This window comes from Daldinia decipiens, assembly GCF_022478715.1.
Source record: "Daldinia decipiens strain CBS 113046 unplaced genomic scaffold F4813scaffold_8, whole genome shotgun sequence".
NCBI lineage: Eukaryota > Fungi > Ascomycota > Sordariomycetes > Xylariales > Hypoxylaceae > Daldinia > Daldinia decipiens.
In genome coordinates, this window is record NW_026054551.1 from 130,114 (window position 1) to 156,009 (window position 25,896).

At 45.1% G+C, this 25,896-nt stretch overlaps 5 protein-coding genes across 5 annotated transcripts; 2 read left to right on the plus strand and 3 right to left on the minus strand.

Moving 5' to 3' along the window:
* Positions 1 to 5,427: 5,427 nt before the first annotated feature.
* Positions 5,428 to 11,484, plus strand: F4813DRAFT_322661 (ARM repeat-containing protein). The gene is made up of 3 exons (XM_049241021.1): positions 5,428 to 5,921; positions 5,976 to 6,022; positions 6,075 to 11,484. Exons 1-3 carry the CDS (start codon positions 5,757 to 5,759, stop codon positions 11,323 to 11,325), a joined length of 5,463 nt encoding a protein of 1,820 aa, XP_049101676.1. The 5' UTR covers positions 5,428 to 5,756; the 3' UTR covers positions 11,326 to 11,484.
* Positions 11,485 to 11,768: 284 nt separating this feature from the next.
* On the plus strand, positions 11,769 to 14,274 carry F4813DRAFT_351724 (uncharacterized protein). Its single transcript, XM_049242446.1, has 3 exons — positions 11,769 to 12,008; positions 12,073 to 12,827; positions 12,896 to 14,274. Exons 2-3 carry the CDS (start codon positions 12,284 to 12,286, stop codon positions 13,954 to 13,956), a joined length of 1,605 nt encoding a protein of 534 aa, XP_049101677.1. The 5' UTR covers positions 11,769 to 12,008; positions 12,073 to 12,283; the 3' UTR covers positions 13,957 to 14,274.
* A 358-nt stretch (positions 14,275 to 14,632) lies between these two features.
* F4813DRAFT_401319 (uncharacterized protein) lies at positions 14,633 to 16,208 on the minus strand (the record flags this gene model as incomplete). The annotated part of the gene is made up of 1 exon (XM_049248395.1): positions 14,633 to 16,208. The coding sequence occupies one exon, from the start codon at positions 16,206 to 16,208 to the stop codon at positions 14,841 to 14,843; it is 1,368 nt and encodes a 455-aa protein (XP_049101678.1). The 3' UTR covers positions 14,633 to 14,840.
* A 977-nt stretch (positions 16,209 to 17,185) lies between these two features.
* Positions 17,186 to 19,550, minus strand: F4813DRAFT_351727 (amino acid permease/ SLC12A domain-containing protein). Its single transcript, XM_049242447.1, has one exon. It carries the CDS (start codon positions 18,829 to 18,831, stop codon positions 17,290 to 17,292), a length of 1,542 nt encoding a protein of 513 aa, XP_049101679.1. The 5' UTR covers positions 18,832 to 19,550; the 3' UTR covers positions 17,186 to 17,289.
* A 1,797-nt stretch (positions 19,551 to 21,347) lies between these two features.
* On the minus strand, positions 21,348 to 23,214 carry F4813DRAFT_351729 (kinase-like domain-containing protein). Its single transcript, XM_049242448.1, has 6 exons — positions 22,794 to 23,214; positions 22,499 to 22,694; positions 22,287 to 22,427; positions 22,089 to 22,194; positions 21,984 to 22,026; positions 21,348 to 21,915 (listed from the first exon to the last, which is right to left on the minus strand). The coding sequence occupies exons 1-6, from the start codon at positions 23,091 to 23,093 to the stop codon at positions 21,577 to 21,579; spliced, it is 1,125 nt and encodes a 374-aa protein (XP_049101680.1). The 5' UTR covers positions 23,094 to 23,214; the 3' UTR covers positions 21,348 to 21,576.
* Positions 23,215 to 25,896: the final 2,682 nt, after the last annotated feature.

Below are 25,896 nucleotides of genomic sequence, written 5' to 3' on the forward strand. Positions count from 1 at the left end.
GACGTCGTGCATCACAAAGAGGCTCAGTCGATGCTGGAAGCTAGCCTAGCCAGAGGTGGGGCTGATCGTCCAGGATTTTCCAAAACTCAAGTCGATCGAGCATTTGCGCGCAACTATATATTGTGCGATGCGGGGCATTGTGCGCTTCATGATGTTCAGCAAATTCCAGGAGTGCGCACCATCTATGATAGCCATAACAATGCGACGGTGGTGTCTTATATCTGCCTAGAAAGAGCTAGGGTTCGATGACGCAGCTTCGGTTCGGGGATGTAGGATCCGAGGGTCGGTCAATCCAGTTGCTACAATAAAAATGTGCAGCCTAGCCAATTCTCGCGGCTAGACAGCCTCCAGAGAAAGATGTCCAGCGGTTGTAAGACCTTATAGGTCCATGAATTGCAGTTATCCAGAGGGTCCGAGGGAGTTCAAATGCTGAAGAGCACCAAGGCGCAATAATGTTAGGAAAAGAGTAGGTGCACTTACTTTTAGACACCGAACGACACTTTTAGTTACGAGTAAAGCAGCAGAAATGTAGCGCCTTTGCGAACTCCAGCAAGATCCGAGGGTACCGGGAGACGTCTCTTCTCGTTAAAAATAGCAGGATAGTTCCTTTTTAGACTCCTAGATATCGAATTACGCCGCAACAAGAATTGGGGGAACCGTGATAATTGGGAAATAAAACCCGCACTGGACCGTTGCGACGATGCGATAGACGAAGGATGGGATACCGAGCAGGCCGCGCGCACACACAGAAAACGCTTTTTTGCCAAAACGCACACGCAACCAACGAATTCACGTAGCAGGCAAGAAGGATTGGGCTCGCGACGTTAATTAGGGTTGGAGAGAAGAGAGGAATAGAAGGAAATGAGTGTAAGGGTGGAGAGTGAGAGAGCGAGAGAGAAGGAGAATTAAAACAGCAAGCAAGAAACACAAAATCAGAACAACGATAGTGCTGGTTTGGTTTGCGCGTAGTGTGGATGTGTGTGAGTGGGAAAAAAGGTGGAATTGGACTGGGCTGGGGCCCTTCGGGTGGAGGAGAGACGAGTCTCCAACGGAGCCATGGCCGCCAAATCTTCTTCTATCAGTTGCCAAAGTGGAGCTTGCCAGACCAAGACGCACCTGCGACTTCAAACTTTTTTTAAAAAAAAATAAAGCCCTCTATGAATGCCGCTAATGGCTTGAACCGCCTAAGTACTCATTGTACTTAGTAGTTACGACTAAGCAAGCTTCCAGTTTATCTTAAGGCAGAGGAAGTACTGTACAATAGTACAGCTTCAATATGTATTTTAAACCCCGCTACAAACTCTGACGCCTACATCCTTGCTTGAACATATTGGCATATGCTACCTAGACATCGATTGATATATAGTTCATATACTGTTTAAATACAGAATTGCTTGTGATATAGCTAAATTCGTATAGATATACTTGCCTCGTAGGAAGTACCAGCATAGCATCAGAAACGAAGTGAATATACAGACTGGAGAACACTCGGCATATCAATTATGTAGTGTGCTGCCTTGCTTTGCGGGTAGTTCTATGCAGGCGAGCGTAAGTAGGTAGGTACATTTCAAGAAGCTGCTCTATCAGCTTGTTGAAATAAGTTGGTGGAAGCTTCTAAGCAGTAAATTCCTCACGTACCTGACGTACTGTACGAGGGTACAATTTATGCAGGTGAGGTCAGTGTCCCCACCCTATGGCGCTAGCTGCATGCATACGTAATAGTACTGCGAAATACTTTCAAAGTGGGTACATGCCTATACTTATACGAGAGGTAGGTAGGTACTTGATAATAAAACGGAATCTTGCAGAAATATATTATATCTGTGTAGGACATATTTAAAATGGTTGTTGTGACCTTTAAAAAATTCAAGTGCTTATATTATTTATTTTCACGAGACGATACAAGAGAAACGATTTCATTAAAGGCGTAAACAAAGCAGGTATTTATTTTCAATAGTTACTACATATTTTATACGTACATACTACCTTTCTGTAATATCAGACATGAATAAAGACTGATTTTATCGGTTCCTCTTATAATATATACCTGTGTATCGTAATAAAGATGGCATAAGTAAACTTCAAATATGTAATATCGATTTTGTTAATGCCGCATGGTTTATGGACGTGAAGCTATGTCTTTACAGTCGTAGGTTCTTTTTTTGATAATTCGGCTAATCCTGTAATAGGACGTAAACATTACATAGATCATGTACAATACATGTAGTCCAAAGTCAAGTCAACTTGCTGTCCAATTTTAATGTATATTTAGGTACTTCCCTGATACATTAGTACCTAAAATACCTATTCACTTACCTAGGTATACTCATGCTGCACATTCCGACAATTGCATTAATTGCTACAGCTGAGGAACACGATGTCTTACCTTTTAGAAATCTTATTTATTAGGTATTTGTGCATGTAACCTTATTGTTCGTAAAGAATCTCACTGTGTTTACTCTATCCTCTAGGTCCATGTCTGCTAAGTAGGTACTAATAACTTAACATTGTCCTGCAGGTCTTGTTTTGAAACGTGTCTTTTCAGATCCAAACGGGCTGTAATTTCTTAGCTAAGGACATGTATGTAACCCATCAATCTCTTGATTTAGGCCTCGAATTATTATCAGTTGCGCTTGAGGAAACTTGGGAAATATCGGTAGATAGAAAGCGAAGCCATTACTCGGACAGGCCTGTAAAAAGCTTAGGCATAGCTGGTAAGTTGGTTGGCTAGGTAGTTAACATACTGAGTGAGTACTTGATACGTGAAGTAGGGGGGAATTTTCTGCCGTGTCGACTTGATTGGAGTTCTGGAATATACACCAGCCTCTACGATGTATGTAGCGACATTCGGGCACTACCGCAAACGAGTCGAGATTGGTTGTGCGACAGCGCAATAGCACGTGTGTGCGAGGGGGAGGGCGATGAAATCTGGGACCGGATCTCGAATCATAAAATGGCTCTCACCCCGGGAAATGCGACGATCTGCAAGATCCCTGCTCGGTTGGCGGCCTGAATGTAGATTGCGAAATGACAAGCATTATTTCGAAATACAGTATCTTTTTACACCAGACAGTGCGCTTTGGTTCAATAGGATATTTGACCTTACGACGACCAGTATGAGGTAAGTATTTCAAAACCAAGTATAAGCCAATGTACAAACTAGGAAAGACACACAAAATTGTATTGTGCACATGATATTTGTATTAGAGATATACTTCAATATTTTTTTCTGACAGGCACGAAAAAAGAATGGACGATCAGATGGGTCTTGGCTTTCCTAGGGCTGCTGTACCTAGATACATAAGTACTTAAATATGTACATATATACCTAGGTACTTTTAAATACATCCGCTTCTACATCGAAGTCATTATGTACACGATGTACCTACCTGTATAGAATCAAAGAAACGCTGTCCATTTGTTTCTATAGTATATGTAAGCATCAATTCTGGTACCTACCTATTTTAAACCAGCAAACTTTTTTTTTCCTTTCTCCCATTTCGTTGGTTTCCCGGCTTGCGAGCAATTACGCGCATGCAACTAACCACTTGATCCGCAATCGGGATCCAATACTTTTGTACCTTTCCTTTTTTTTTCTTCTGGCTATTCGTGCAAGATGATAGCATACCTATACCTCCTAGGTACATGTATCGATTTAACCAAGTTTGTATAGTACAAGACACGGGCTGCAAGGCACAATACCTGGTATGCTAACCTTTTTGTATCCACCAGTACAACCCACCAAAACTACCTAACATAGATGCCTTTTGGTAAAACTCAGCAAACGCGAGAAACAAATTTTCTTGGAAAACGGAGTGATTTTCGTTTCAAGTCTCACAGCAGCACGATCTATCCAGGTATAGCGCAAGTCTCGACTACGCAACGCTGTGGTGCAGCGTCTCTTCAGATGCTCATAGCATATCCTACTTATCCTTCAGTAGAAGCTCGCCTAGCCAATTTCTACGTCATCCCATCGTTTTGTGTGACTACGCTAAGATCAAAGCTTGCGGGTCCCAGCTCCGCCTGTGCACAACGGATCTTCCGGGCTTCCGGTCTTTTACTCACAACCTATTTGAACGGACTCACTGAATCGCGCCAATGAGCTAGTATATCATTCCTCCGGTAATGACTCTATATTTGTGATATCCTTCTTCGCACCCACCATTTTGAGGGTGTCGTGCTCATAGCTAGACTTCATTACGATGAGATAGCTCTATGTCAAGCTGCTCATGTATTACTCGTATCAGGGCAAATATTTTCAGCTCTATTTGTTGATAAAGTTTATCGATATTGAAGCCTGACACGCTAAATAAGTCTATGTCGGCAGATTCAGAGTGAGTTAACTTGCGGCCTTGATGCAAAGGCAAAATCTTGTCAACTGATCAACATGTAGTCAATCTCCGCAATACGGGTTCTTCCAAGGCATGGATCTACTATGTAGCTCTAGGTTCTGTCATAAAACGTAACACGCAATGAAGGTTCAAGCCGAACTCGGTATCATCAAATACCTAGCAACTACAAATGCAACAACTTACTAATAAGGTGGCGTTGTATCGGAGCCATCGTCTTCGTGTTGGAGAGGAGGACTATACTCTAAACTTGGTCACTTACGTCGGCTAGCCGCAGTGTCCGGGATTGTTGCTGTAAGTGATAGTGATGACATTATCTTGGTAGACTTTTATTGGAGTCATCCATGGGTTAAGGATTGTAGATTAAGGATGAGTTGTTAAAACAGGCAGGCAAACTCTATTAAGGTCTATACGAATCTATACGAATATGAACAATGTATTAAAAGTAACTTAAAGTTTCGTCCAAGATTCCGAGTATAACCCTGAGTTGAACCTCTAGTCACTGCGCGGCTGGATATTTCATTATTGTTATGGTATGTATAAATGAAACTTGACGCGGTCTTCCATCAATATTGTTCATCGAGTTATAAGTGATACATTGACCTTGGGGAAGCTAATAAATATCATATAACTTATAAGGCAATCACCAATATTATTCGAGATGATATTTGGTTAACATCTTACACCAGCCATGATATGAAAGGTTGCAACTCGCGATGGATTTAAATAAGATATATTAGTGTAAGCAGCATTTACAACACGCGGCAGATAGCGGCCGCTTATGAAGATATACAGTTGATATAGAACATAGAATCTCATTCACTAAGAATTTAATATTTGATACTTGATTATCGTATCTCCGGTAAAATTTACTGACTTATAAAGTCTTATTTGAACAACTTGATGAAATGTACTTAGGACTGAATGATAAAGATACCTGAGGTCCTAATGGAAAGATAAAGATAGAAGCCACTTGTGGCAGTGATTGTGGCTGATGTTTCTGTAGATGCCCTTGACGATCTGTACGTACCTAGGTACCTGCCCTGACAGCCTGATCTGTACCGCCACATTCTTCCCGTTTCTACCTTTGATTGACTCCGTTGTTGACGTGCGCATCTTGCTGGCTAACGAGCGCCGGCACCCGAGATGGGAAAAAAGACTTGGATTAAGAGCATCATAAGCCCCTCAGAAATTTTGGGCGACGATACCACATAATTTTACACATTCATGCAGTTGAGATACAATTGAAAACATCAGCCTTCAACCTTCAATCATCAATCATCAATCTGACTTTGGCGTGTACCTGACTGCTCACTGGCAGGCATCGCCCAGAATATTAGGACAAAAAGACTGCGCTGATGGTACTTCTGACAGCTTTAATAAATTATCTATAATTTGCGACCGATTATGGCTCCATCCAACGAAGGTGCCGAACTGAGGCTCGTCTCATCAATACGGTATAAATTCGCCAGTGTTTCTACCGAGGAGAAGAAGCTTAGTGATGCACTCCACTCTCAACTTGTCCCTCTTCTGGAAAGGGCTGGTAGTCAGCACAAGGCTGTGAGAGATGCTGTATGAACCTCATTCTCACATATGACTGAATACATCACTAAATTCTCTGCATAGGCTTTTCAAGCATTCATTAGTGTCAACAACTTCGTTAAGCCTGTAGGGTATGTATCATATTGGACGGATAGATTCGTCCCTTGCTAACATACATGCAAGCGTCGTGTTGCCCGTTGCGGCTCTTGTAGAGCAGTACAAAAAAACCAGCTCGCCTATGGTTAAGCAGCTAGACTTAAGTCTTATAAAGCAGGGCATTCTAAGACTTGACCAACCTAAGCGTCGAGAGATACTCCCGGTAGTACTACGAGGAATCTCTAAGGAAACGAACTTAGCTGGCGCCGCCGGGTTTTTCAATATCTTCTTGCGTTTGCTTCTAGAAATCAAACTACCTGGACGAGGCAGCAAGGAAGATGTCGACCTTCGAGAAAGAGTTGGCCTTTCAGATATAGGAGATGCCAGCTACATATCACAGTGGCTTGGAAAGCTTTTCTTGTTGAGACAGGATTTGGCCTTGGCAGCTGAGGAAGAACTCGAAGGGAAGCTTCTCGCTTCGCCGTCAGGTCTTACTCGTGAGGATATTGCGTTCCTGAGAAACAACAACCCGCAAACTTGGAAACCAGGTGGCCCAGCTAGTTTGAGCTTACCGGAATGTAAAACCAAGGCTGTCAATTTTCTAGCTAGTGGTGCATTTATAGACGACGAGCGATATATACCAATGATATGCGCCGCTGGTTCCGCAGATTCACGAATCACGTCGATTGCTGACGATGTCATAAAACGGTCTAATATCGACCTCGAAAGCAATGGTGTAGTCCAATCACTTTATGACGCACATAAAATATTTCCAATTGCCCATCGGATACAGGTCCTCAAGCTACTCTCTAAATCATCTGTCGCGTGCAGTTTTAAGCAAGAGATGCTAGAAGCCGTCAGGCAGGATTTCAGTATTGTATCAGGAGACGATGCATCCGTTCTCGGTCTCGAAGGCTTGCGACTAAGCAAAGCATTATTGGCATTTCTGGGCTGGATTGCTAGAAACAATTCCATTTCTAGCGGCAATGGTGATGATATTGGGCCACCTCTTGTTCTCATCTTGAAGGACTACATTCTGAAGCAAGGGTGGCCGGAACCCACACCACGAGGAAACCAGTCGCAGATTCAAGACGAACAGAGACTACGAGCTAATGCATATGAAACTATAGGTATTCTTGCGAGAGGTGGCCGTTTCGAGTACAAGGCGAAGGATTCACTCCTGAAATGGCTCTTTGACTCTCTAGTCTCTGACCCAAGCCCGGACATTGTGGTCTATATTGAGAGTGCCTTGTCAAGTATGATGGGTCTCTTCAAGCCAACAACTTCAGGGCAGACACGGGATCTGGAAATATTGCTCCTGGAATATATGACATTGCCTCAGGGACAAGGGAGAAGAACAGCGCGACACATCGCAGCGCGCTATGCGAATAACTGCCTCCCTTACAGCAATATTCAAGCTCGATGGATTGATATTCTCGCTTTAGGCGGTAGTCCTTCTGAACGACGCGACGTACTGGAAGAAGGACAACGAGGACTTGATCCATGGTGGGCTACCAAACTTCACCCAGATGATGTGCTGGTCCTACCCGATTGGACACAACTGGCGCATATGTTCTTCAACAGTGACCATGAAGACAACGAAAACCGGATGGACATCGATCAGAAATCCAAATACATATTATTTAACAATGATCGCCTCCAGGCTTTTCCAATAGCAATACGCTACGTCAAACAGATCCTATTTCTTACTGCTCTAGGCGAGAATAAATTTGAGGTAGATTGGGAATCGCAGCTAGAACGAAAACTTCAAAATGACCTAGGGAGCCGCGATCGTATCAGGAAATATTTTGCCGTCGCAGACTTAAGCTCTCTCTTGACACTCCTCAACGCAGCCTTTGATGGGATTCGAGATCACCCCGAGCTTGGTGTAGAGGAGTATATTGGATGTCTTGCAGACATCTTGTCATTTGCACCCTCAACAACTGTTATATCCCCACTGTCTGCAAGAACTCAAGAGTTACTTCTTATAATTAAGTCCAATGACCAGAAAGTCAGGAAATTAGCTTCAAAGGTCTTCGGTATACTAGCGCCATGGAGTAGCCAGTCTGCTACCTTCATTTCTTACCTACGGAATTTTGTCACGTCATACCCGGAGCCCTCTGCTTCTCAATCTGCTGAGTATCAGGGCTCGCTTGTTTGCCTGGGTAGCTACTTCTCTCGTGCTACTTATTATGGCAAGATCAAGCCCGAAGATATATCCGAACATGCCCAATTTATCTGCCAGAGGCTTATTGAATCATTGCGGAAGGGAAGCACAGATATCCTAGCCGCCGCACTGGAATCCATCTCTCAACTGTGGACCGCAAATATATATTTCCCTCAGAAGGACGAGCATCTAACGGAGATCATAGACTCCTTGGCCAAACTTGCACTTTCGGGAAATGAGAAAGCGATTAGTACTCTGGGGAGGCTGGCAATTCCTTCATTAGCCGACGTTTCGGGCAACGAGACAGAGCCGATAGTAAATATCCTAGATAAACTATTCGCGTTATCAGAAATCAAGCGAACGGAAATCCATTTCGCGACTGGGGAGGCAATTGCATGCGCAATCGCTCGGTGGGATTCCGAAGCCGTACAACTCGGCTTAGACGTGGAACCTTCTGGATCGGGCAGATCTGACATCGTCGATAGCCTTGGAAAGCGACCTCTTAGAATTGACGCTACAATAAATAAGCTTATTGAGGGTTGCAAAACCACTAAGCCTTCTGTTTTGAAAGCATCTGGCATATGGCTTTTCTGCGTTATCCAATATTGCTCAAACCTCCCCGAGATCCAATCTCGTCTGCGCCAATGTCAGGTTGCTTTCATGAGACTTCTTTCCGCCCGAGATGAACTCGTTCAAGAAACGGCATCGCGCGGACTTGCGTTGGTGTACGAAAGGGGTGACCCGTCTCTTAAGACGGAGCTTGTGAAGGATTTAGTCTCAAGTTTTACCGGAACAAAAGCACAATTGAAAGTTGACGAAGACACCGAATTGTTCGATGCTGGCGCCCTACCGATAGACGAGGGAAAGTCAATTACATCTTATAAGGACATTGTCAGTCTTGCTAACGAAGTCGGCGATCAAAGTCTGATATATAAGTTCATGGCTCTGGCCACGAACGCCGCGACGTGGACTGCTCGTTCCGCCTTTGGTCGCTTTGGACTAAGCAATATCTTGTCGGATGCGGAATTGGATCCTAAGATCTACCCAAAATTGTACCGATACCGGTTCGATCCGAATTCGAATGTGCAAAGATCAATGGATGACATCTGGAAAGCCGTCGTCAAAGACCAGACAGCAGTGATCGACAAATATTTCGATGCTATAATGACGGACCTTTTGAAAAGTATATTAGATGGAAGAGAATGGCGTGTGCGAGAGGCAAGCTGTGCAGCGGTTGCGGAACTTATATATGGAAAGCCATTCGCCAAATACGAAAAATACTACGCCGATATCTGGAGGCTCGCACTTAGAGTCCTAGACGACAAGAAAGGTTCAGTTAGGGCTGCCGCTCTGAAGTTATGTATGGGACTGTCAAAGACACTTGTCACGCAGCTCCAAGAGAACAACTCTTCCGCTTCTGCCAGAGCAATGATTGCTCAGGTTCTCCCATTCTTGTTGTCAGACAAGGGAGTTGAAAATTCCGTTAAGGAAATCAAGTATTTCTGTATTAAAACGGTCCTTGATGTCGTCAAAAACGGAGGCGATACACTAAAACCATTTATCCCACCCATTATCACGCATTTCCTAGGCTTGTTGAGCACCGTAGAGCCAGACGAAGTCAATTTTGCGTACCAAAGATTCAGTGAGGAGGATCGCGAAAATTTGGACAAGCTACGAGGCACCTTTGCTACTCGGTCGCCTATGTTTGAATGCATCGTTGACTGTCTGCGATTTGCCGACGAGGATGTCATGAAAGAATTAGCCCCACTGCTAGTATCAACTATTAAGTCAGCTATTGGAATGCAGACCAAGATTGGTTGTGCTGAACTTCTCAGTACCTTGGCACTTCGACACAGCATTCTGTTACCCCCATACAATGCGCAATTTCTAAAGACAATGGAGACACAGATCCTAGACCGGAACCACGAAGTGAACAAAGCCTATGCTAGAAGTTCTGCATATCTGCTAAGATCGGCAAACCCAGAGACTCGAGATCGATTCACATCGCGACTCGTAGACTTGTACTTTGGAGCCGAGGACGATACTCGGCGGCAGAAAGTTGCCGATGTGGTTCTAGCTGTAGCGAAGGTCTCCCCTGATGCGTTTACTGACCTTGAGGCTCGTCTCTTACCATTTTCCTACCTAGCAAAACATGACACAGATGATTACGTATCCGAAGAATTCGAAGCTGTTTGGAGCCAACATGCGGGTGGGAGCCATAGTGTAAAACGTTTCGTGGACGAAATTACACAGTTCGCGCTGAACGGTCTCGATACATCAAAGTGGGCTCTTCAACATGGCGCCGCCATAGCTGTAGCGTCTATGATTACCGCACTCGGCAGTGCCGTTGGGAAAAATGGACAGTTCGCCGACGCAGATCTACAGAAAATATGGCCCCCGCTAGAAAAGGCCCTGTCGCTTAAGACGTTTACGGGCAAAGAGAAGGTTGTGACTGCATATCCTCTCTTTGTACTTCACGGCAGAAAGCTTTGGGACACGGATTCAGCTCTCGCAGCACAATTGAAGAAGATAGCTATCCGTGAAGCAAAACGAAATAATGATTCATATCGCCCTCATGCCTTCCAAGCGCTCGCGGAGTTTGCTAGTGCCCGGGAGGATTTAGACATGTATGCAGAAGTGGTCGCTATTGTATCAGATTACTTGAAAGCCAAGGAAGTTCATAAGATTACGGAGTTGGAACAAAAGACAACCGATGCCGCACTCAAGGCTACCCTAACAGCATATAATCGCAAACGAATGCGAGAGGCCCCGCTTGCCGTGCTTGATACTATAGTAGCTACTATAGAGGGAGCAAGAGAAGCAATTTCGTTGGCTAGGGATACGTGGTTCACCAGTGCCGCTGATGTCTTGAACCAGGCCGCGATGTTTAAGGGTTCTCTGGACTCTTCAGGGAGTACGGCGGCTACTCGATGGCTTAGGCTGCTGGTGGCGGATGAAAGCGATGTCATCCTTGAAAACCAACGCTCAAGCCGGGCAAAAGCGCTCGGGGCTTTCGTGATAGCGTTAAAGAAAGGCATTTTTGGCACATTTAGCGAACAGGGGCCTTTACTTGATGAAATTGAACAGAAGTTGAGAGCTATGATAGAAGCAGAAAGGTCTATAGATGTACAGAAGCTACTAGAGCAAGTTGCTCAACAGCTTGCTGTTTAGGTTAAGAGAATTGCCATATAGGGAGCTGGAGTGGAAAATGTAGCCCTGGCAAGCAATGAACTTATCTAATAGACTTTTTCGTTGAATATATTCTTAAGAAGTAGACTGATTATGTGACAAATATCAATACAGACACTTTAACCTAGTGAGTAGCCTTTCTTTGCTCAATAGCACTGGAAGAGAAAATAAGATGAATTGTTCAAATATCAAAGTCGGTATACCTCTTATTTCTATTAAAAAGTAATACGTACCTAGGTACCTATGTACCTAAGGATTTCGGATCCCCTTTTTGAGTGCTAGGTACGCCAGGAAGCAGCTATTACCTAAATACTTAAGTACCCGGCGGGGAAGGGGGTACCTAGGCCAGCATTAAGCGGAGAAAGGTCGGGAAAGAACAACTGCGGCCCCGCTATTTTATGTAAGTTATCTTCTCTATCTGCCTTATCTACTTCCTATCGGTGGTCGACCCCACAAGATAGTTGTTGCGTCACAATAGCCGCCTTTAAACCATTAGTCCATTAACCTAGTCCATTACTACTACAGCACAGTCATCTGCTACGGCATCATTGTCATGCAAACAACTTCATTTTATTTTCGTCTGCCTTGGTGATTATCGCTCACTCATACTCTTCTCGAATAATGTGGGTTGTTCATGTTATTGTTGCAGGAAAAATCCCATCAGAGTATTTAAAGCCTAACTGGTCCATTGTGAACCTAGAGCCGTCGTTAACTTTTATTGATCTTTAGCTACGAGTGCCTACGAGTGCCTACGAGTGCCGACCGCCTGCTACCTAACTTAACCAAACCACCTAGGTACACTTCATCTTAGAAGTTCCTCGACGATACGATCCAGACCCGCCAAAACCCGTCGAGTGCTAGCCTCGCGCCTAAGATAATATCCAACACGTTCACTATTATCTATACCTACCCAGGTAGCTATAACTACAGGTTTAAGAAGATGGATGAGGATGTGGTTCAGTTCATGGCCATAACTGGCATCTCAGCCGATTATGTAGCCCGCGGCTATCTTGAAATCTCAGGCGGCGATCCTATGCAAGCTATCCAGCTCTTCTACGAAAACCCCGAGTTGCAAGCCAGCTTCAACCAGCCTGCCGCTTCAACTTCTACCCCAGCAAGACAACCTACATCGTCGTCTGCAAGCCGAAGCCAAACTTTTACCGGGCGCGAGGACGCCCGCGGGGTAATCCACATAGATTCCGACGACGATGACGACGTACATATGGCAAATAATGACTTTGATGTACCTGATGATGCGGATGATGTCACGGCACTAATAAGAAGCGCGCAAGAGGAAGAAGACGCCGAGATGGCGAGACGGCTACAGGAGGAAATGTACTCAGAAAATCATGGAGCACTGGATGGAGTAAGAGCCCCGATAGCCCAAACGACCGAGACTCTCGCAGCACCCGATCCCTCTTGGGGTTTGGACGACGACCGAGAAGCCGCCGTTATGGAGCAGCTACGCCGACGGAGAGTACAAGGTGAGCCTTCTATATTCTTTTTGGAATTACGTGTCTCCTTCCGCTGGGTTTCCTAACTCTCTTCATAGGTACTAGTGCCAACCCCTTCAGTCAATCCTCGGTTGACTGGTTCGACCGGGAAGACGGCGTTCGGCCACGAAACGCGCCACCTACTTCCAGTAATACATCGCGAAGATTAAGAGATCTATTCGCACCCCCGACAGGCTTGATTACCCGCCTACCATTAGATGCCGCAAGAGACCTCGGGAAAGAAGAGAAGAAGTGGATACTTGTTAATCTTCAGAAGATGGATGATTTTCGATGCCAGGTTCTTAACAGAGATCACTGGAAGAACGAAGACATTGTGTCTTTGATTCGTGAGCATTTTATCTTCTTACAATACACTTTAGATGACCCAGTAGCCCAATCATACACCACATTCTACTTCAACAATCAAGCTCATGAGGACGAAAACAACTACCCGCATGTTTCTATTATCGACCCCCGTACCGGAGAGCAGGTCAAAGTTTGGTCAGGAGAATCATTTCCCTCCATGACGGAATTTCATTCAGACCTCGTCGAGTTTCTCGACCGATACAGCTTAGCGGCAAACAGCAAGAATCCCGTGGTTAAGTCAAAACCGAAGACGAAGCCCGTCGATATTAGCCGAATGTCGGAAGAGGAGATGCTTAGAATGGCTTTACAAAACAGTCTTGACGAAGATGGAGGATCATCGGGACCTAGCGTTCAGGATCCTGACGCCCTTACTAAGTCAAACCCAGATATTGGAAAAGGCAAGGGTAAGGAGGTTGATGAGTCTAATCAACCCTCTAATGCATCAGAATCGGCATTTACCCAAATATCATCAACCAATCCTCACGTGGAACCGGAGAATAATCCGTCAACTACAACCAGAATACAATTTCGCCATGCCGGCGGTCGCATTATTCGAAGATTCTCCATCACGGACCCCGTCCGCCGTATCTACGAGTGGCTGAAGGCCGAGCCTCTCGAGGGCAAGGAGAATATCCAATTCGAGCTCAAAGCAATGCCGGCAGGTAGAGATCTCACCGGGGAGTTGGGAAAAACTATCGAGGAGGCTGGTTTGAAACAGGGCACAGTCATGATCGAGTTTATTGAGGACTCGTAGTAGATTATGACACGGGAAAGGAACACAGCCCATGATGAGTGGTTGTGGAATACACACTTGCATTGATATTATTGGCTCAGGAGATGCGTCATAGATTCACTTGCCACGATTGCGACGGTCGGGACTCCCGTTGCCCATTTCTCTAGAGCTAGCTCCTAGCAGAAACGAATTCTTTTCCGCGCGTTTGTTGACTTCGCTATTAATACTTGTGATGCGTGCTACTTTTAAGGACGAATTAGCTTGCGTTCTCGTAATGGTTACTACATAGCTTTGCCCTTGTCCTGTAACAAGAAAATAATACAAATTGATCCCCCAAGATATGGCAAGACTCATCTCTACATGTTTCCTAACCCTAGTAAATGGTTGTTGTATGTAGTATGGGTCATTAATAATTTGGTAGTCCTACGTGTTTGGTTTTGAGACATCTTCCCGAATGAGCTTTTGAGGCCCAGGGCAAGAGCATCTCCAAAGGTAGACATTGGCTAACGGGCCGAGTGGGGCCGATGGCCGGCCGGCATATCAACAGTGACCTCCGTATCAAAGCCGGCACTCCAGCCAATGAACATTTAAGGATGGTCCGCGTGCGACCTTCATTAAACACTTAATTATGGGTATGGAAAAATATCATAAGGAAAAACTCATAATTGACTACCTAGCTACGTGTCTCTCATCTAATGCTCTGTCTCCTGGCTCCGTGGACCAGAGAGAATACTTGGTTCTGAACCTGCTCGAGTCTCAAGGAGTATCTGTAATGAACTGCTATCGTCTCTATAGCATCAATAGACTAGTATCTTCCGTCACCCGGGTAGATCATCTCCTATGATGTGACTTGCGAGATGCTGCGATAGAAAAGAAAGGAAACGAACGAAAAGTGTACAATGGAATCATGCAAAGTAGAACGTAACCTGTTCCTCAGTCTCGCTCCCTAAGTCCAAATCACTCTGCGACTGCATGGAGATGTTGTCGTCATCTTCACTATCGTCCTCAAGTCCGGCACACGTCTCCTTAATAAGGTCCTCATGTTCCTTCTCTTCAGTAACCTCCACGCCTCCCTCGTAGTGAAGATAGATTAACCCCGTGGCTTGATCTTTGGGGATACCATGGTTGTCGAAGATCTTCAACGGATCGCGCTGTTCGGCACAGCCATAACACGCGCTACCATTCTCAACCTGATTCATAATCAGATCTAGCTGGTCCCTCCCGGTGTCATTAGGAGTCAGGCATTGACCGCTGGCGTGAACTAAGAGCGGGAATTTCTTGAAGTGACGGAGAACCACGTATCCATTCGCAAAGGGGGAGTGGTTAATCATTGCATGACAGAAGGCGCGGCCGCGTTTTGCGTCCTCATCACTGATGCCGTGAGTCAAGATAATGTCCTTGGCGTGCTGCGAGGCCTTGAACGAGACCGAAGTCCGGAGAGGGCAAAAGTCCGCGAAAGACCACCAGGGGTGCTTCAGAATCTTCTTTGGGTGAGTAAATCGAATCCTCTTAGCCTGCTCATCGCGCCAGTTGTTGCACTCGTCGTGATTACACTTTTCCGGACCGGAGAAGAACGTGACTGTTCTCTTAACATTAAGAAGGCTCTTGATCTCATCATCTGTAGACTTCGATGCTCTCTCTAGAAGATCCAGATAGACCAGATGACTACCTGGGTCGTTTAAGTTGAATGCAACATTCCGTGGCCGAAGCAGCCAGGCTTCGATGCGCTGGCGAGCCTCCTGAGTGCCAGTAGTGCCTTCAGAGCGCTCGATGCATGAAAGTGCGGAGCGATCAATGATGAAAATATCCTTCTCAACATTGCAACACGTAGTAGGGCTTCCTTTGGCCGGGCCCATCTCGTGTTCTTGGACCCCGTCTCGCTCGTCAACCTCGGGATATGACTGACCACCAACGGGTACCTTTGTCCAATAGATGGAGTTATCGAGGTTCATTCGAGTAACTGGTAGTGGTAATGGGGTTCCGGGCTGGGTGGTTTGGGGTTGGATTGTTCCATAGACGAGGCGGAAAGATCTGGTCAAGGGGGTTTGCATCGATCTTCTTATACCATCTGCGAGCTCATATGCGACGAGTTTCTTGCCTGGAGGGACTAAGATAGCCCCGCTCAATACTTCTCCAGGCTGTAGATCCGGAGTCTTCTCCTCCATGAGTCCTTTGTGACCATCATTATAGACAAGACCCCAGATTACAATGTCGGCTGTGCTTAAATCAATTTTGGCGACGGCCATAGCTAATGTTTCGGCGTTTGCAGACATGATAGAAGTAAGGATGTGCCGTCAAAACTTCTATGCAGAGTACCTAGGTAGCTATATGGTAATCGGATTAGATCATGATAACTTAAAGGGTACTAAAGAAGCGCAATTATGAGGTGCTATAGGACCATGCATGCTGAGAGGGGGGGGGGGCGGTCAACACAAAAATGAGAAGTAGGCAAAACTCTTCAACGCGTATATATTGTAGAGAACATGCAGCAGAGGTAGAAGGTGTAGAAGAGATAAAAATGGAGGAAGATGTAGAGGTAGGGAGGAGTTTTAATCAAATGCTAACCAACCTTTGAAGACTTGCTACGAAGCTTAGCTGGTCCAATTTTTGGGGGGCCGCTTAACGAACAGGCTGATTTAGCTTGTCTTGGGGGGGGGGGGGAGAAAAAATCGATTGGTATGGTGGTGGTTGGTGTTGAGAAACGTGATCTCAGTGATTAAAACCCTGTTATTATTTCTTAAGATTTTAGGTGAAGAAATATTGGAGTGGTAAACGTTGGAATTGTTTAAGAATTAAATAGAACATTCAATAGTTGATATCTAAGGAGGGAACATCTGGTGGTAGGAAAAGAACTGTTGCTGTGGTAGCCACCTGCACGCACCTTAGATAGTTGAATGACACATTGTGGTCAATGCTAAATACAGTCAAAAGGGCTCCTTAGGAAGTTACGTAGGTACTAAATTCGTAGTATTTACGTGGGTTAAGTTGGACGTGAGTAACAAGGCAGGCATATGCCATGGCCGGTGTCTATACAGGTGTACATCTCATGGTCGACAATTTAGAAAACGACATGCTACAGCTGACTGTGAAGAAGGCGCCGTCTAATCAATGACTATACAAAATAGCATATTACATATTACAACGACAGTTACGAAACAGCTTATGATGTACTTGGTGATTGTTCGAAATAATCTGCTATAGTCGACTCCTTAGTAACTACCTAGATTCACAGAAATGTGGATATAAAGGGGTTATCTATTTGTTTAACAGAACTAAGATATACTCTTATATTTAATATTAAGGGTATCATAAACGAGCATTATTACTATAAACTATTTACACATGCAATAGAGATTATTGCTGGACTCTGTCACGGTCAAGGTCCACATCGGCTAGCTTGACGGGCTTTGTCAAGCATATGAGTTTGTGCCCTACAAATAGCACAACAAACAATATAAGGCTAATATATGCGGCGAAGAATTCGCTGGTTTTCCACTCGATGAAAACAGTAAATCCGTTGGTCAAGAGAATCAACACGCAGAAGAAGAGACCAAACCAAGTTAAGTATGGTTGGAACGGCGCCGCGTATGGGAGATCTTTTCTGGACATTCCCTTAGCCTTTAAGGCTTTCATGAATCGTAAGTGGCAGACGCTGATACAAGACCAGGTGATGAAGCCAGCTATGGAAGTGATATTTAACAGCCAATCGAAGACGTCGCCACCGTTCGCTGATAGATTCATAAAGGCGAGAAGCCCCACTGCCGAAGTGATACCGACCGCAAAATAGGGAGTTCCATGCTGGTTTGTACGGGACAAGAATGCAGGGGCGTTATGCTCTGAGGCTAGGCCGACCAAAATACGACTCCCAGAGTAGACGTTTGAATTTGCGGCAGAGAGTACGGCGGTTAGTAGGACGGCGTTGATGATGTGGGGAAGAACGGAAACTCCAGCGAGGTTGGCTGCGATAACGAGTGGCGACGCTGAGGCATCCGTAGTGCCGATTAGAAGAGCTTCCGTATCATAAGGCACGAGTAAGCCGATAAAGAAGATGGTTGAAACGAAAAGAGATAGAATTCCCCAGAATGTCCACCGGATAGCCTTTGGGACGTTCTTTGCTGGGTCGTGAGTCTCTCTCGCGCCGATACCGACAAGCTCTGCCCCCTGGTAGCTGAATCCGGCGGTAACGAGTACCGACCAGAATCCAACAAACTTCCCGGTGTTTCCAGTAAAAATATACTCGGCGAAAGGGCCAGGGTGTACCCAGGCGTCGAACCCGAGATATCCATTCTTCCCCGCACCCGCGTCGATACAGATGGCGAATATGACGAAACCGACGATGGTGATGACTTTGATGCTAGAGAACCACATCTCGAAGGCTCCAAAATAACGGATTGGCAAGAAGTTGGCGCCCGTGAAGATGGCCCAAAAAATAGCGATGAAGATTCCGATGCTAAGCTTCGAGTCCCAATACTGGATAATAACGCCGGCTGCTACGAGTTCGAGGGCGAACGTTACGGACCAGCTGAACCAATAAATCCAGCCCATCGCGAAACCAAGAGAGCGGTCGACGAATCGAGAAGCGTACACGGTAAAACTTCCAGCAACCGGAATAAACGAAGCCATTTCACCCAGACTCGTCATGACGGAGAAGACGATTGAGCCGACGAAGAGGAAGGCGATGAGACAGCCAACAGGCCCGGCCGTCGCCAACGCCTTGCCGCTCCCTAAGAACAGGCCAGTCCCGACGGTTCCTCCGATGGCGATGAACTGGAGATGGTAGCTGCGAAGGCCCCGGTGTAACTGATCGTCACCAGACTCAACATCCTTCTGACCACCATTGCTCGTCAGAGAACTCTCCTTCGGGCTCTTTTCTCCCTCGCTGATGGCTAAGTCCATCTCGACAGCTAGATCGGCTCGACAACAGAGGCGCACGAGCGTGACGGAGGAGACACTAGAAGGATCGTGTTATGGAATTAGTTACTTAGAGAGAATGGGAAGTAAAAGGGGAACGTGGTGGTGTGTATCCGGGGTTGGGTGAATTCATATAAATAAGCCTTTTGGGACGGTTAACGTCGACTTTATTAAAAGAGACATGGCCTTCTAGAAAAAGGTTTCGAGTTGAATAATTGGTACAGTTTACATAAACTACATACCTAGGTAGGTAACCTACATAGACTACCTACCTACTTGAAATACCACGGCAATGCCGAAAATGTCTCATGATCCAGTCGGGTCCATTCGTCGCGACCAGTGCAACGTAGACTTGGAAACTCGGCTCGAAGAAGAATTTGCCCTATCAGTGGCGCATCGAAAACTATAGCTCCACTGAAATATTTTTTTTTCTTCCTCCTTCCCCATCAATTGACGAATGGGACTTTAAGCACGAGCTGCTGTAACGCTACCACGGGTGAGTGGGTTGCGTGGGCCAAATTTTAAAAAATTCCGCCGCTCGCGCGATTCCGGTAATAGTTCTCGGTGTCGTTGACATGATGTGGTTGGTTAGGTACCTAGGTAGGTAAGTATAAATGAGGCTCTCGTTACCTGCCGTGGCATGATATTACCATGAAGACCGGGAGTCTTTACATCTTTTACCAGGGAAGGGTTTTGTTTTTTTTGTTTTTTTTTAAACGTACAGTTGCAACGCATAGATGTTGATACCTATACATATACCAATTAGGTATAGACATGGACGCGTTAGGTTAGTACTCAATTAAAACCTAGGCTAACAAGCATTATCTTTTCATATTAGCCAACATTCTGTTATTAAGCTTTTAACTTGTCTTTCATTCTTTTATTCTTTCATACTGTAGCAAGCTAAAATAACCTCGTGGGTCAATGTCTAAGTTAAACATTAGATCCGATTATCAGACCCAGCTGGGCTCTACCTCATTTGCTTTGGCGTAAGCTATAGGCAGGAAACACGCTGTTAGCTCTCAGTCAGGTAGTCTTAGCTTGATACAGAAGTTGGTAAGGGCTTGCGTGGGTCTCCTTTAAGTAAACACTAGGTACGCGAATTGATATTCTTACCCGCTCAACATGGCCTGCACATCTCCTAGGGGCTTTACGCATTGTATGCAATGCACTCGCCTCCCATTTACAATACAATTATCCATACCATTAGTGAAATTCTGACAGATGGCACGTTGCGTTCATAAATAACGTTCAGGAGACGGAGGCCAATTTCACACTCAATTGATTCACATCGACATGCCCGAATCCCAATGCCGTGTAGCTGGACGAAGATAGGTTCGCTATAAATACAATAATTGGCCATAATAGCTAGTCTCCCTAAAACAACTACTTAGCCTACGTAGCCTCTCTTGAATTACGTTGATCCTAATCTGACGCGACTAGCTGAGCAATCCTTGACGTGCAATGTATGTCATACATAGCCAGGTAATATTATCTACAACGCAGTAGATATGCTCATTGCACATAGTTCCTAGAAACGGATGCCAGCTTGAAGATCAGAAATAGAGATGGGAATAAAGCAAACTGCTACTTGTGCCACCCCTCCCAATTGAAGTCGAAATCTAGCTCTCGTACAGTCAACACCAGGGCTAGCTTCGTTTTCATCGTGGTTAGCTATTCGTTATCGTATATCATGTGTGCAGACTCAAAAGCGCTCCATAATTTAAGTTCCCAAGACAAAAAGCCCTCTCTGGAAGCGGCCTAGTTATAGAATAGTAAACGCCCTCGTGCACAAAGTGGAAGCTAGCCCTTCCTCAATGAAAGGATGAAATCAAAATCTTTAACTAAACATTAGGTACCTAAACTAGTAAGTTTGAATAGCCGATCTATATAAAGCTATACGTATATTGCTCAGGTAGTCACATCATAGCCGGCCAATACAAAGTCTAAGTTAGGACTTGGCAATATCAACAATTTCGAAAAGTTGGCTTTCTAGGGGTTTCCTTGCTAAGGTTACCTATATAATATTTCATCGAGGGAGAGACTACATTATAGCTATTGGGACTCTTTGCAATGCTAAACTACGGAATCTATCGTAATAACTAATTCACTACGTCCCACGGAGAGTTGTGTTTGAATTTTAAAGCCTATTACCTCAAAGATTTGGGATCTTCGCAAAAATGAGAAGGTGTCTTGTCGCTTGAATCTTCTGATGGGTCTTCATGTTTTAGGTAAGTACCGATCTTATGCAGGTCCCTAATTGCTATTTTAGTAAGTTGCAATAGTATATCTATGTATTAGATATCTAAGAGCTTATTTTTGGGTGTAAGGTAGTTTACGTGGTGAGACTAAAAGAACTGGGTTGACACTGCTACCGTAGTATGTATGTTGGTTTTATTTACTTCGAAACGCGTTACTTTGAGGCTACTTCGACTTTTACGGACGTTATGTTGTTGGTTGAGATGCCTTTTGCACATATGCTGGAAAAGAATTAGATAATATATATTCCTAAAATCAGCAACGGATTTACTAGTTTCTATCTGTATACTCCTCCATAGGTACATTTAGTGACATTATCTATATTTATTAGACTTCCTATATGTGCTTGCCAAAGCCTATTTTATTTCAATCCTTGTTCATTCCGTTGTCGTATGACATTTTAGCCTCCGTATTGAGATAAATACTCTCTCCCTAGAGCTTAGGTTATGGGTTCTACTCTATCCACTTTATTCAATTGTCAGCGTCAAGGATATACTCTTGGACTAATCTTCTTATCCACGGCGTTCTTTCGTATGGTGCGCTCGGAGTATCCCGATAGAAATCGTATTGCCTGTTGTGGAGGTGGCTATGGGCTCTCTCGTACAAATGTTCAAGGCTAGGCCTCTCCTGCGGATTAACAGCACAGCATTGAACGACAAGGCTTTTAAGAGCGTCGTCAATATCTGGGTAAAGGTTGGAAGGAAAGTTGGCAAATGATGTGATGGTCACATCCAGCCCACTAACATTAGTCCGCACAGGGACAGCATGCGCGTTCATGTTTGTACTGCCCGTAATTATGCATCTCATTATCTATTCAAACGTAGGCACGTATGTTAATAAGTTAACCAGGATTGTATACAATAGAAACGGCCACGTACCATTCCGATGCTTAATATATTTGACTGGACTGCTTGGTTATGTCTTCACAGACAATGTCAATGCTACTGTACTTCTGCTAGTAACTATCGGGGGGATAGTCTTACCTGTGTTGGCCAGAAAGAACCTCGGCGTCTTCGAAATCTATAAGTTTCAACGGGGGAAGCACGTAATGATCGTTGTCACCGGGGCGTTCAACATCTCCAAACAGTACTAGATTTCGAAACAGATACGTCAGCAAACGACTCTTAGCACTCCAGCAACATCCATACGGCCACGCCTAACTTAGATAGCAGGGAACTCACTATTATTCGTATGCATATCGTAGTGGATAAGTTGAGTCTTCCGCTCCTGTGCAGCTCTTGAACCGGGGAATGCCTCCCTTCTGGGCCTTGCACGTCTTCCCTGTCTTGGTGGGTACGCCATGGCTATACACATGCGAACCACTAAGTAGGGGCCAAAATGTTAGCCTTGACGATAATTAAGTGTTAATGTTGATCTCCCTCGTAGTACTTACAACACATAAATAACATATGGAGCATTCGATTGGATTGATGGTCACGACTTCGCGCTAGTCTCCTGATGAAATTTCCCAAAGTTCCATTAGGAGCCCATTCCATCATCACTGTTCGACCTCGCGCCCTATCTATAGGGTTGCGTATACTACTGAAAGTTCGATATAGTTGGATAATGTGTTTAGCTCCGCGCAGCATCTTTGAAAGAGTAAGTTAGGTCTGATTGCAATTATAACAGGCATAGTCGTATGACATTTTGAAAATCCCATAGCCTCTTGAGGTTTTCGGGATACTTACTCTTAATATACGGTTTTCGTTCCTTAATTTCCTTTGGACTCCCGCTACAATCGCACGTTTGACAACAAATATCTCTGAATGGTGACTGCTATACCAACGGCTCCTCAATTTGACCCTGACCGCAACGCTATTCGCACCATGGCCGACTATATCTAGATAATGAAAGTTCCTTTCGTCTGTCTGGAAGAAGCTTCGAATGTTGCGGGCCTCGGTTCTTGACATTCGTCGAAGGGTTTCGCGAGCTTCAGCTCCTGCTCTTTCCAGAATGTTGAAGGCCGTCGGGGGTCTAGGCGCTTGCATAGGTGGACTTCTATATGGAGGTGCAGGTTCGTCTTCAGATTCATCAGAATCCGAAGAATCGGATTGTGGCCCATCTGGAGGTGGTGGAGATGGAGGCGGAGATGGAGATGGAGATGGAGATGGAGATGAAGATGAAGATGGAGGCGGAGGTGGAGATGGAGGTGGAGGCGAAGGCGGAAGACCACCTCCCGAAGGCAGGGTTCTGTAAGTAGGCGGGGGATCATACAATGAAGATCCACCACGCGAAGAAGGTTCACCACGTGAAGGTTCACCGCGTGAAGGTTCACCGCGTGAAGGTCCACGATCACGCGAAGATGAGCGCCTGGTACCACGTGAAGATTCCGCCGGATATCGCATCGCTGAAGGCGGATAATATCGCGATGACGAGGGATCAGGGCTATACGTAGTTGAACGTGGATATATTGAAGACGAAGGTTGATAAGAAGATGTAAGCGGACTTTCCCTCAACCCAAGTGGATGCGGTCGAGCCGGCGAAGGGGTAGCCGGGTTTCGCGTTGACAAAGAGGGACGAGCTGTTGACTGTTGCCCTGATCGTGCAGAGCCATATTGTGTTGATTGCTGTCTAGATTCTGCGGTACCGTATTGTGTTGACTGTTGCCGTGCAGAACCATATTCTGTTGACTGCTGCCTTGATCTTCCGGTATCGTATTGTGTTGATTGTTGTCGTGCAGAACCATATTGCGTTGATGATCGTCCTGATCGTGCAGTTTCATATTCACTCGAGGACTGTCTGGCCACATTCTGTCGGGGTGAAAACTCAGACGAATTCCTAGATGAATGGCGACTTGGATTTTGGGAAGAACGATGTCTACGCCGCCGTTGATCAAATATAGATAGATTAAACATGGCGACTAATATTTATAACAACGTGTCGTCTTGTAGTTACTATAATGCTGTGTAGGTTTACATCGATATGTGGTAAGCAAGGAACTGGGTATTCTCTTGGGCATTCTCTATTTGACTATGAATACCTGTGGCCCCTTCAAAGCTACTATCCTACTAAGCTATCTCCCTCATTAAAACAAAGACTGGTATTATTTAACAGAACAATGAGCACATTTCCGCAATCGTTTTCATCCCATTATGGCATAGGCCGATATAGTCGTAGGCATTTTTCATATGCCAAGTACCTTTTGTTATGCTAAATGATCGGGCCGAGTAATACCTAAGCTGAAACTTGAGATATGAATTAATATAAAATATTGAAAACTCGTATTAACGCGGTTTGTATGTATTTATAATAATAAAACTCCTCCAAGATAGTATCTCTTTTATGATTACTGTTAGGAACTTTAATATCTCATGAGGGATCTCGGTATAAGGAGCTGATATTAATATAACGTCGTTTTCGAGGTTTATAACACAAGCAGAGGTAACCATCATAGATAAAAAAAAATCAATTTCATAAAGCCTTATTATTCTTTCTCCTTTACACAGGGGTGAGGATATAGCTTCTATAATTTTAGCAAAATATATCTAATATGCTGCTAGTCCGACGCCGCAAGAATTGTTAGGGTATTGTGTACCATGGGGTAAGAGATAGGGGTCTAACTAGTACATAGTGTAGTGGTATAATGGTGCCTATTAACATATGCCCTCCTAAAACTAGGGAAAAGGCATAGCGTCCTTATTCCTTATATAGACCTGGTATCTAGCGGTTACTCTGCTAGCATATATTAACTTACATAATTCACCAGAATTGATTGGTCAAGTAGTTTGGTTGTGTCTTGCTAAGACTTACTCTGTGAGAAGTTGATGTTGGGGACAGTTATTATTCTAGGAGGAAAGAGAAAACGACGTGTCTTTTACTAAAAGGCTCCTCCTACCGGCTGACCCCTGATTCAGGGGTTCTGCCAAGTCCCCGAACCCGAGCCCGAACCCTATGGATCATAGCTGAATGCGGGGCTGGTGGTGACCCGAGTTATCGGAACCAGGAGCCAAGTGAATAGGAATGATCGGATGTTGTCTGGAAGATCGCCTCTATCTGTTTCAATACCTGCCTAAGTACTTATGTTTACGCGAAACAATATAGCGTCTATGTCACCCGACAACAGTATAAGCACTACTTGGTAAAAGTAAGTAGAGTAGAGAAATGAGCGCGGTGTGTAATAGTCGGTCAAAGACGGCAATCTACCTCGGGATTTAGGAGTGGCTTTAGCAATGAATAAGACCTACTTCTCAAAGCGCCGAGCTGCTGTTTATTAATTTCGTAATGAGCATAACAATCAACAAATATGCTTCATTAATATCAAACTGTTTTTGCCTCGTTGGTCTTATTTGAGGCGATAGTGTAGTTTAGGTGTTCGAGTCTTGTCCTATTATAACTGTAGTGTCAGAGTGCGAAAGTGAGGATTTAACGCGGCGCGTGTATCTTACAGCGCGACTTTTATAACTTATTACGTGGACCGCGTGGCTTACGCAGCTACGTAAGGGCGTAATAGCGTGACGACGTAACGACGTAACGAGGAATCTCAGCCCAGCGTTTGCGCGCGTGCCTGCAGTGGCCCGCAGCAGCCCGCGGTGCCGGGGAAACAGGGAGATAAACTCACCGCATTGGTTTTTATCCAATCGATTAACGTCCCTCTTTCAACCCCACGTTACCCACAGCGGGCAACCCTGTCAACCCTATCAACCCCCTGTCGAACCTTGTCCAACCGTTGTAAGACCTATCAGCACCTTGTATTCTAATTGCCCTGTTGCCCTGTTGCCCTGTTGGGGGGGGGGGGGGGGGGGGGGGGGGGGGGGGGGGGGGGGGGGGGGGGGGGGGGGGGCGGCGCGGCCG

What these genes read in the sequence shown, in the direction of transcription:
- F4813DRAFT_322661 (XM_049241021.1), top strand. Translation starts at nt 5,757, where the DNA reads ATGGCTCCATCCAACGAAGGTGCCGAACTGAGGCTCGTCTCATCAATA. An exon ending in ACAAGGCTGTGAGAGATGCT is followed by an intron (nt 5,922 to 5,975) that starts GTATGAACCTCA and finishes TTCTCTGCATAG; the next exon opens with GCTTTTCAAGCATTCATTAG. An exon ending in AACTTCGTTAAGCCTGTAGG is followed by an intron (nt 6,023 to 6,074) that starts GTATGTATCATA and finishes CATACATGCAAG; the next exon opens with CGTCGTGTTGCCCGTTGCGG.
- F4813DRAFT_351724 (XM_049242446.1), top strand. Translation starts at nt 12,284, where the DNA reads ATGGATGAGGATGTGGTTCAGTTCATGGCCATAACTGGCATCTCAGCC. An exon ending in ACGCCGACGGAGAGTACAAG is followed by an intron (nt 12,828 to 12,895) that starts GTGAGCCTTCTA and finishes CTCTCTTCATAG; the next exon opens with GTACTAGTGCCAACCCCTTC.
- F4813DRAFT_351727 (XM_049242447.1), bottom strand. Translation starts at nt 18,831, where the DNA reads ATGGACTTAGCCATCAGCGAGGGAGAAAAGAGCCCGAAGGAGAGTTCT.
- F4813DRAFT_351729 (XM_049242448.1), bottom strand. Translation starts at nt 23,093, where the DNA reads ATGCAAGCGCCTAGACCCCCGACGGCCTTCAACATTCTGGAAAGAGCA. An exon ending in CGATATGCATACGAATAATA is followed by an intron (nt 22,195 to 22,286) that starts GTGAGTTCCCTG and finishes TTCGAAATCTAG; the next exon opens with TACTGTTTGGAGATGTTGAA. An exon ending in ATATATTAAGCATCGGAATG is followed by an intron (nt 21,916 to 21,983) that starts GTACGTGGCCGT and finishes ACGTTTGAATAG; the next exon opens with ATAATGAGATGCATAATTAC.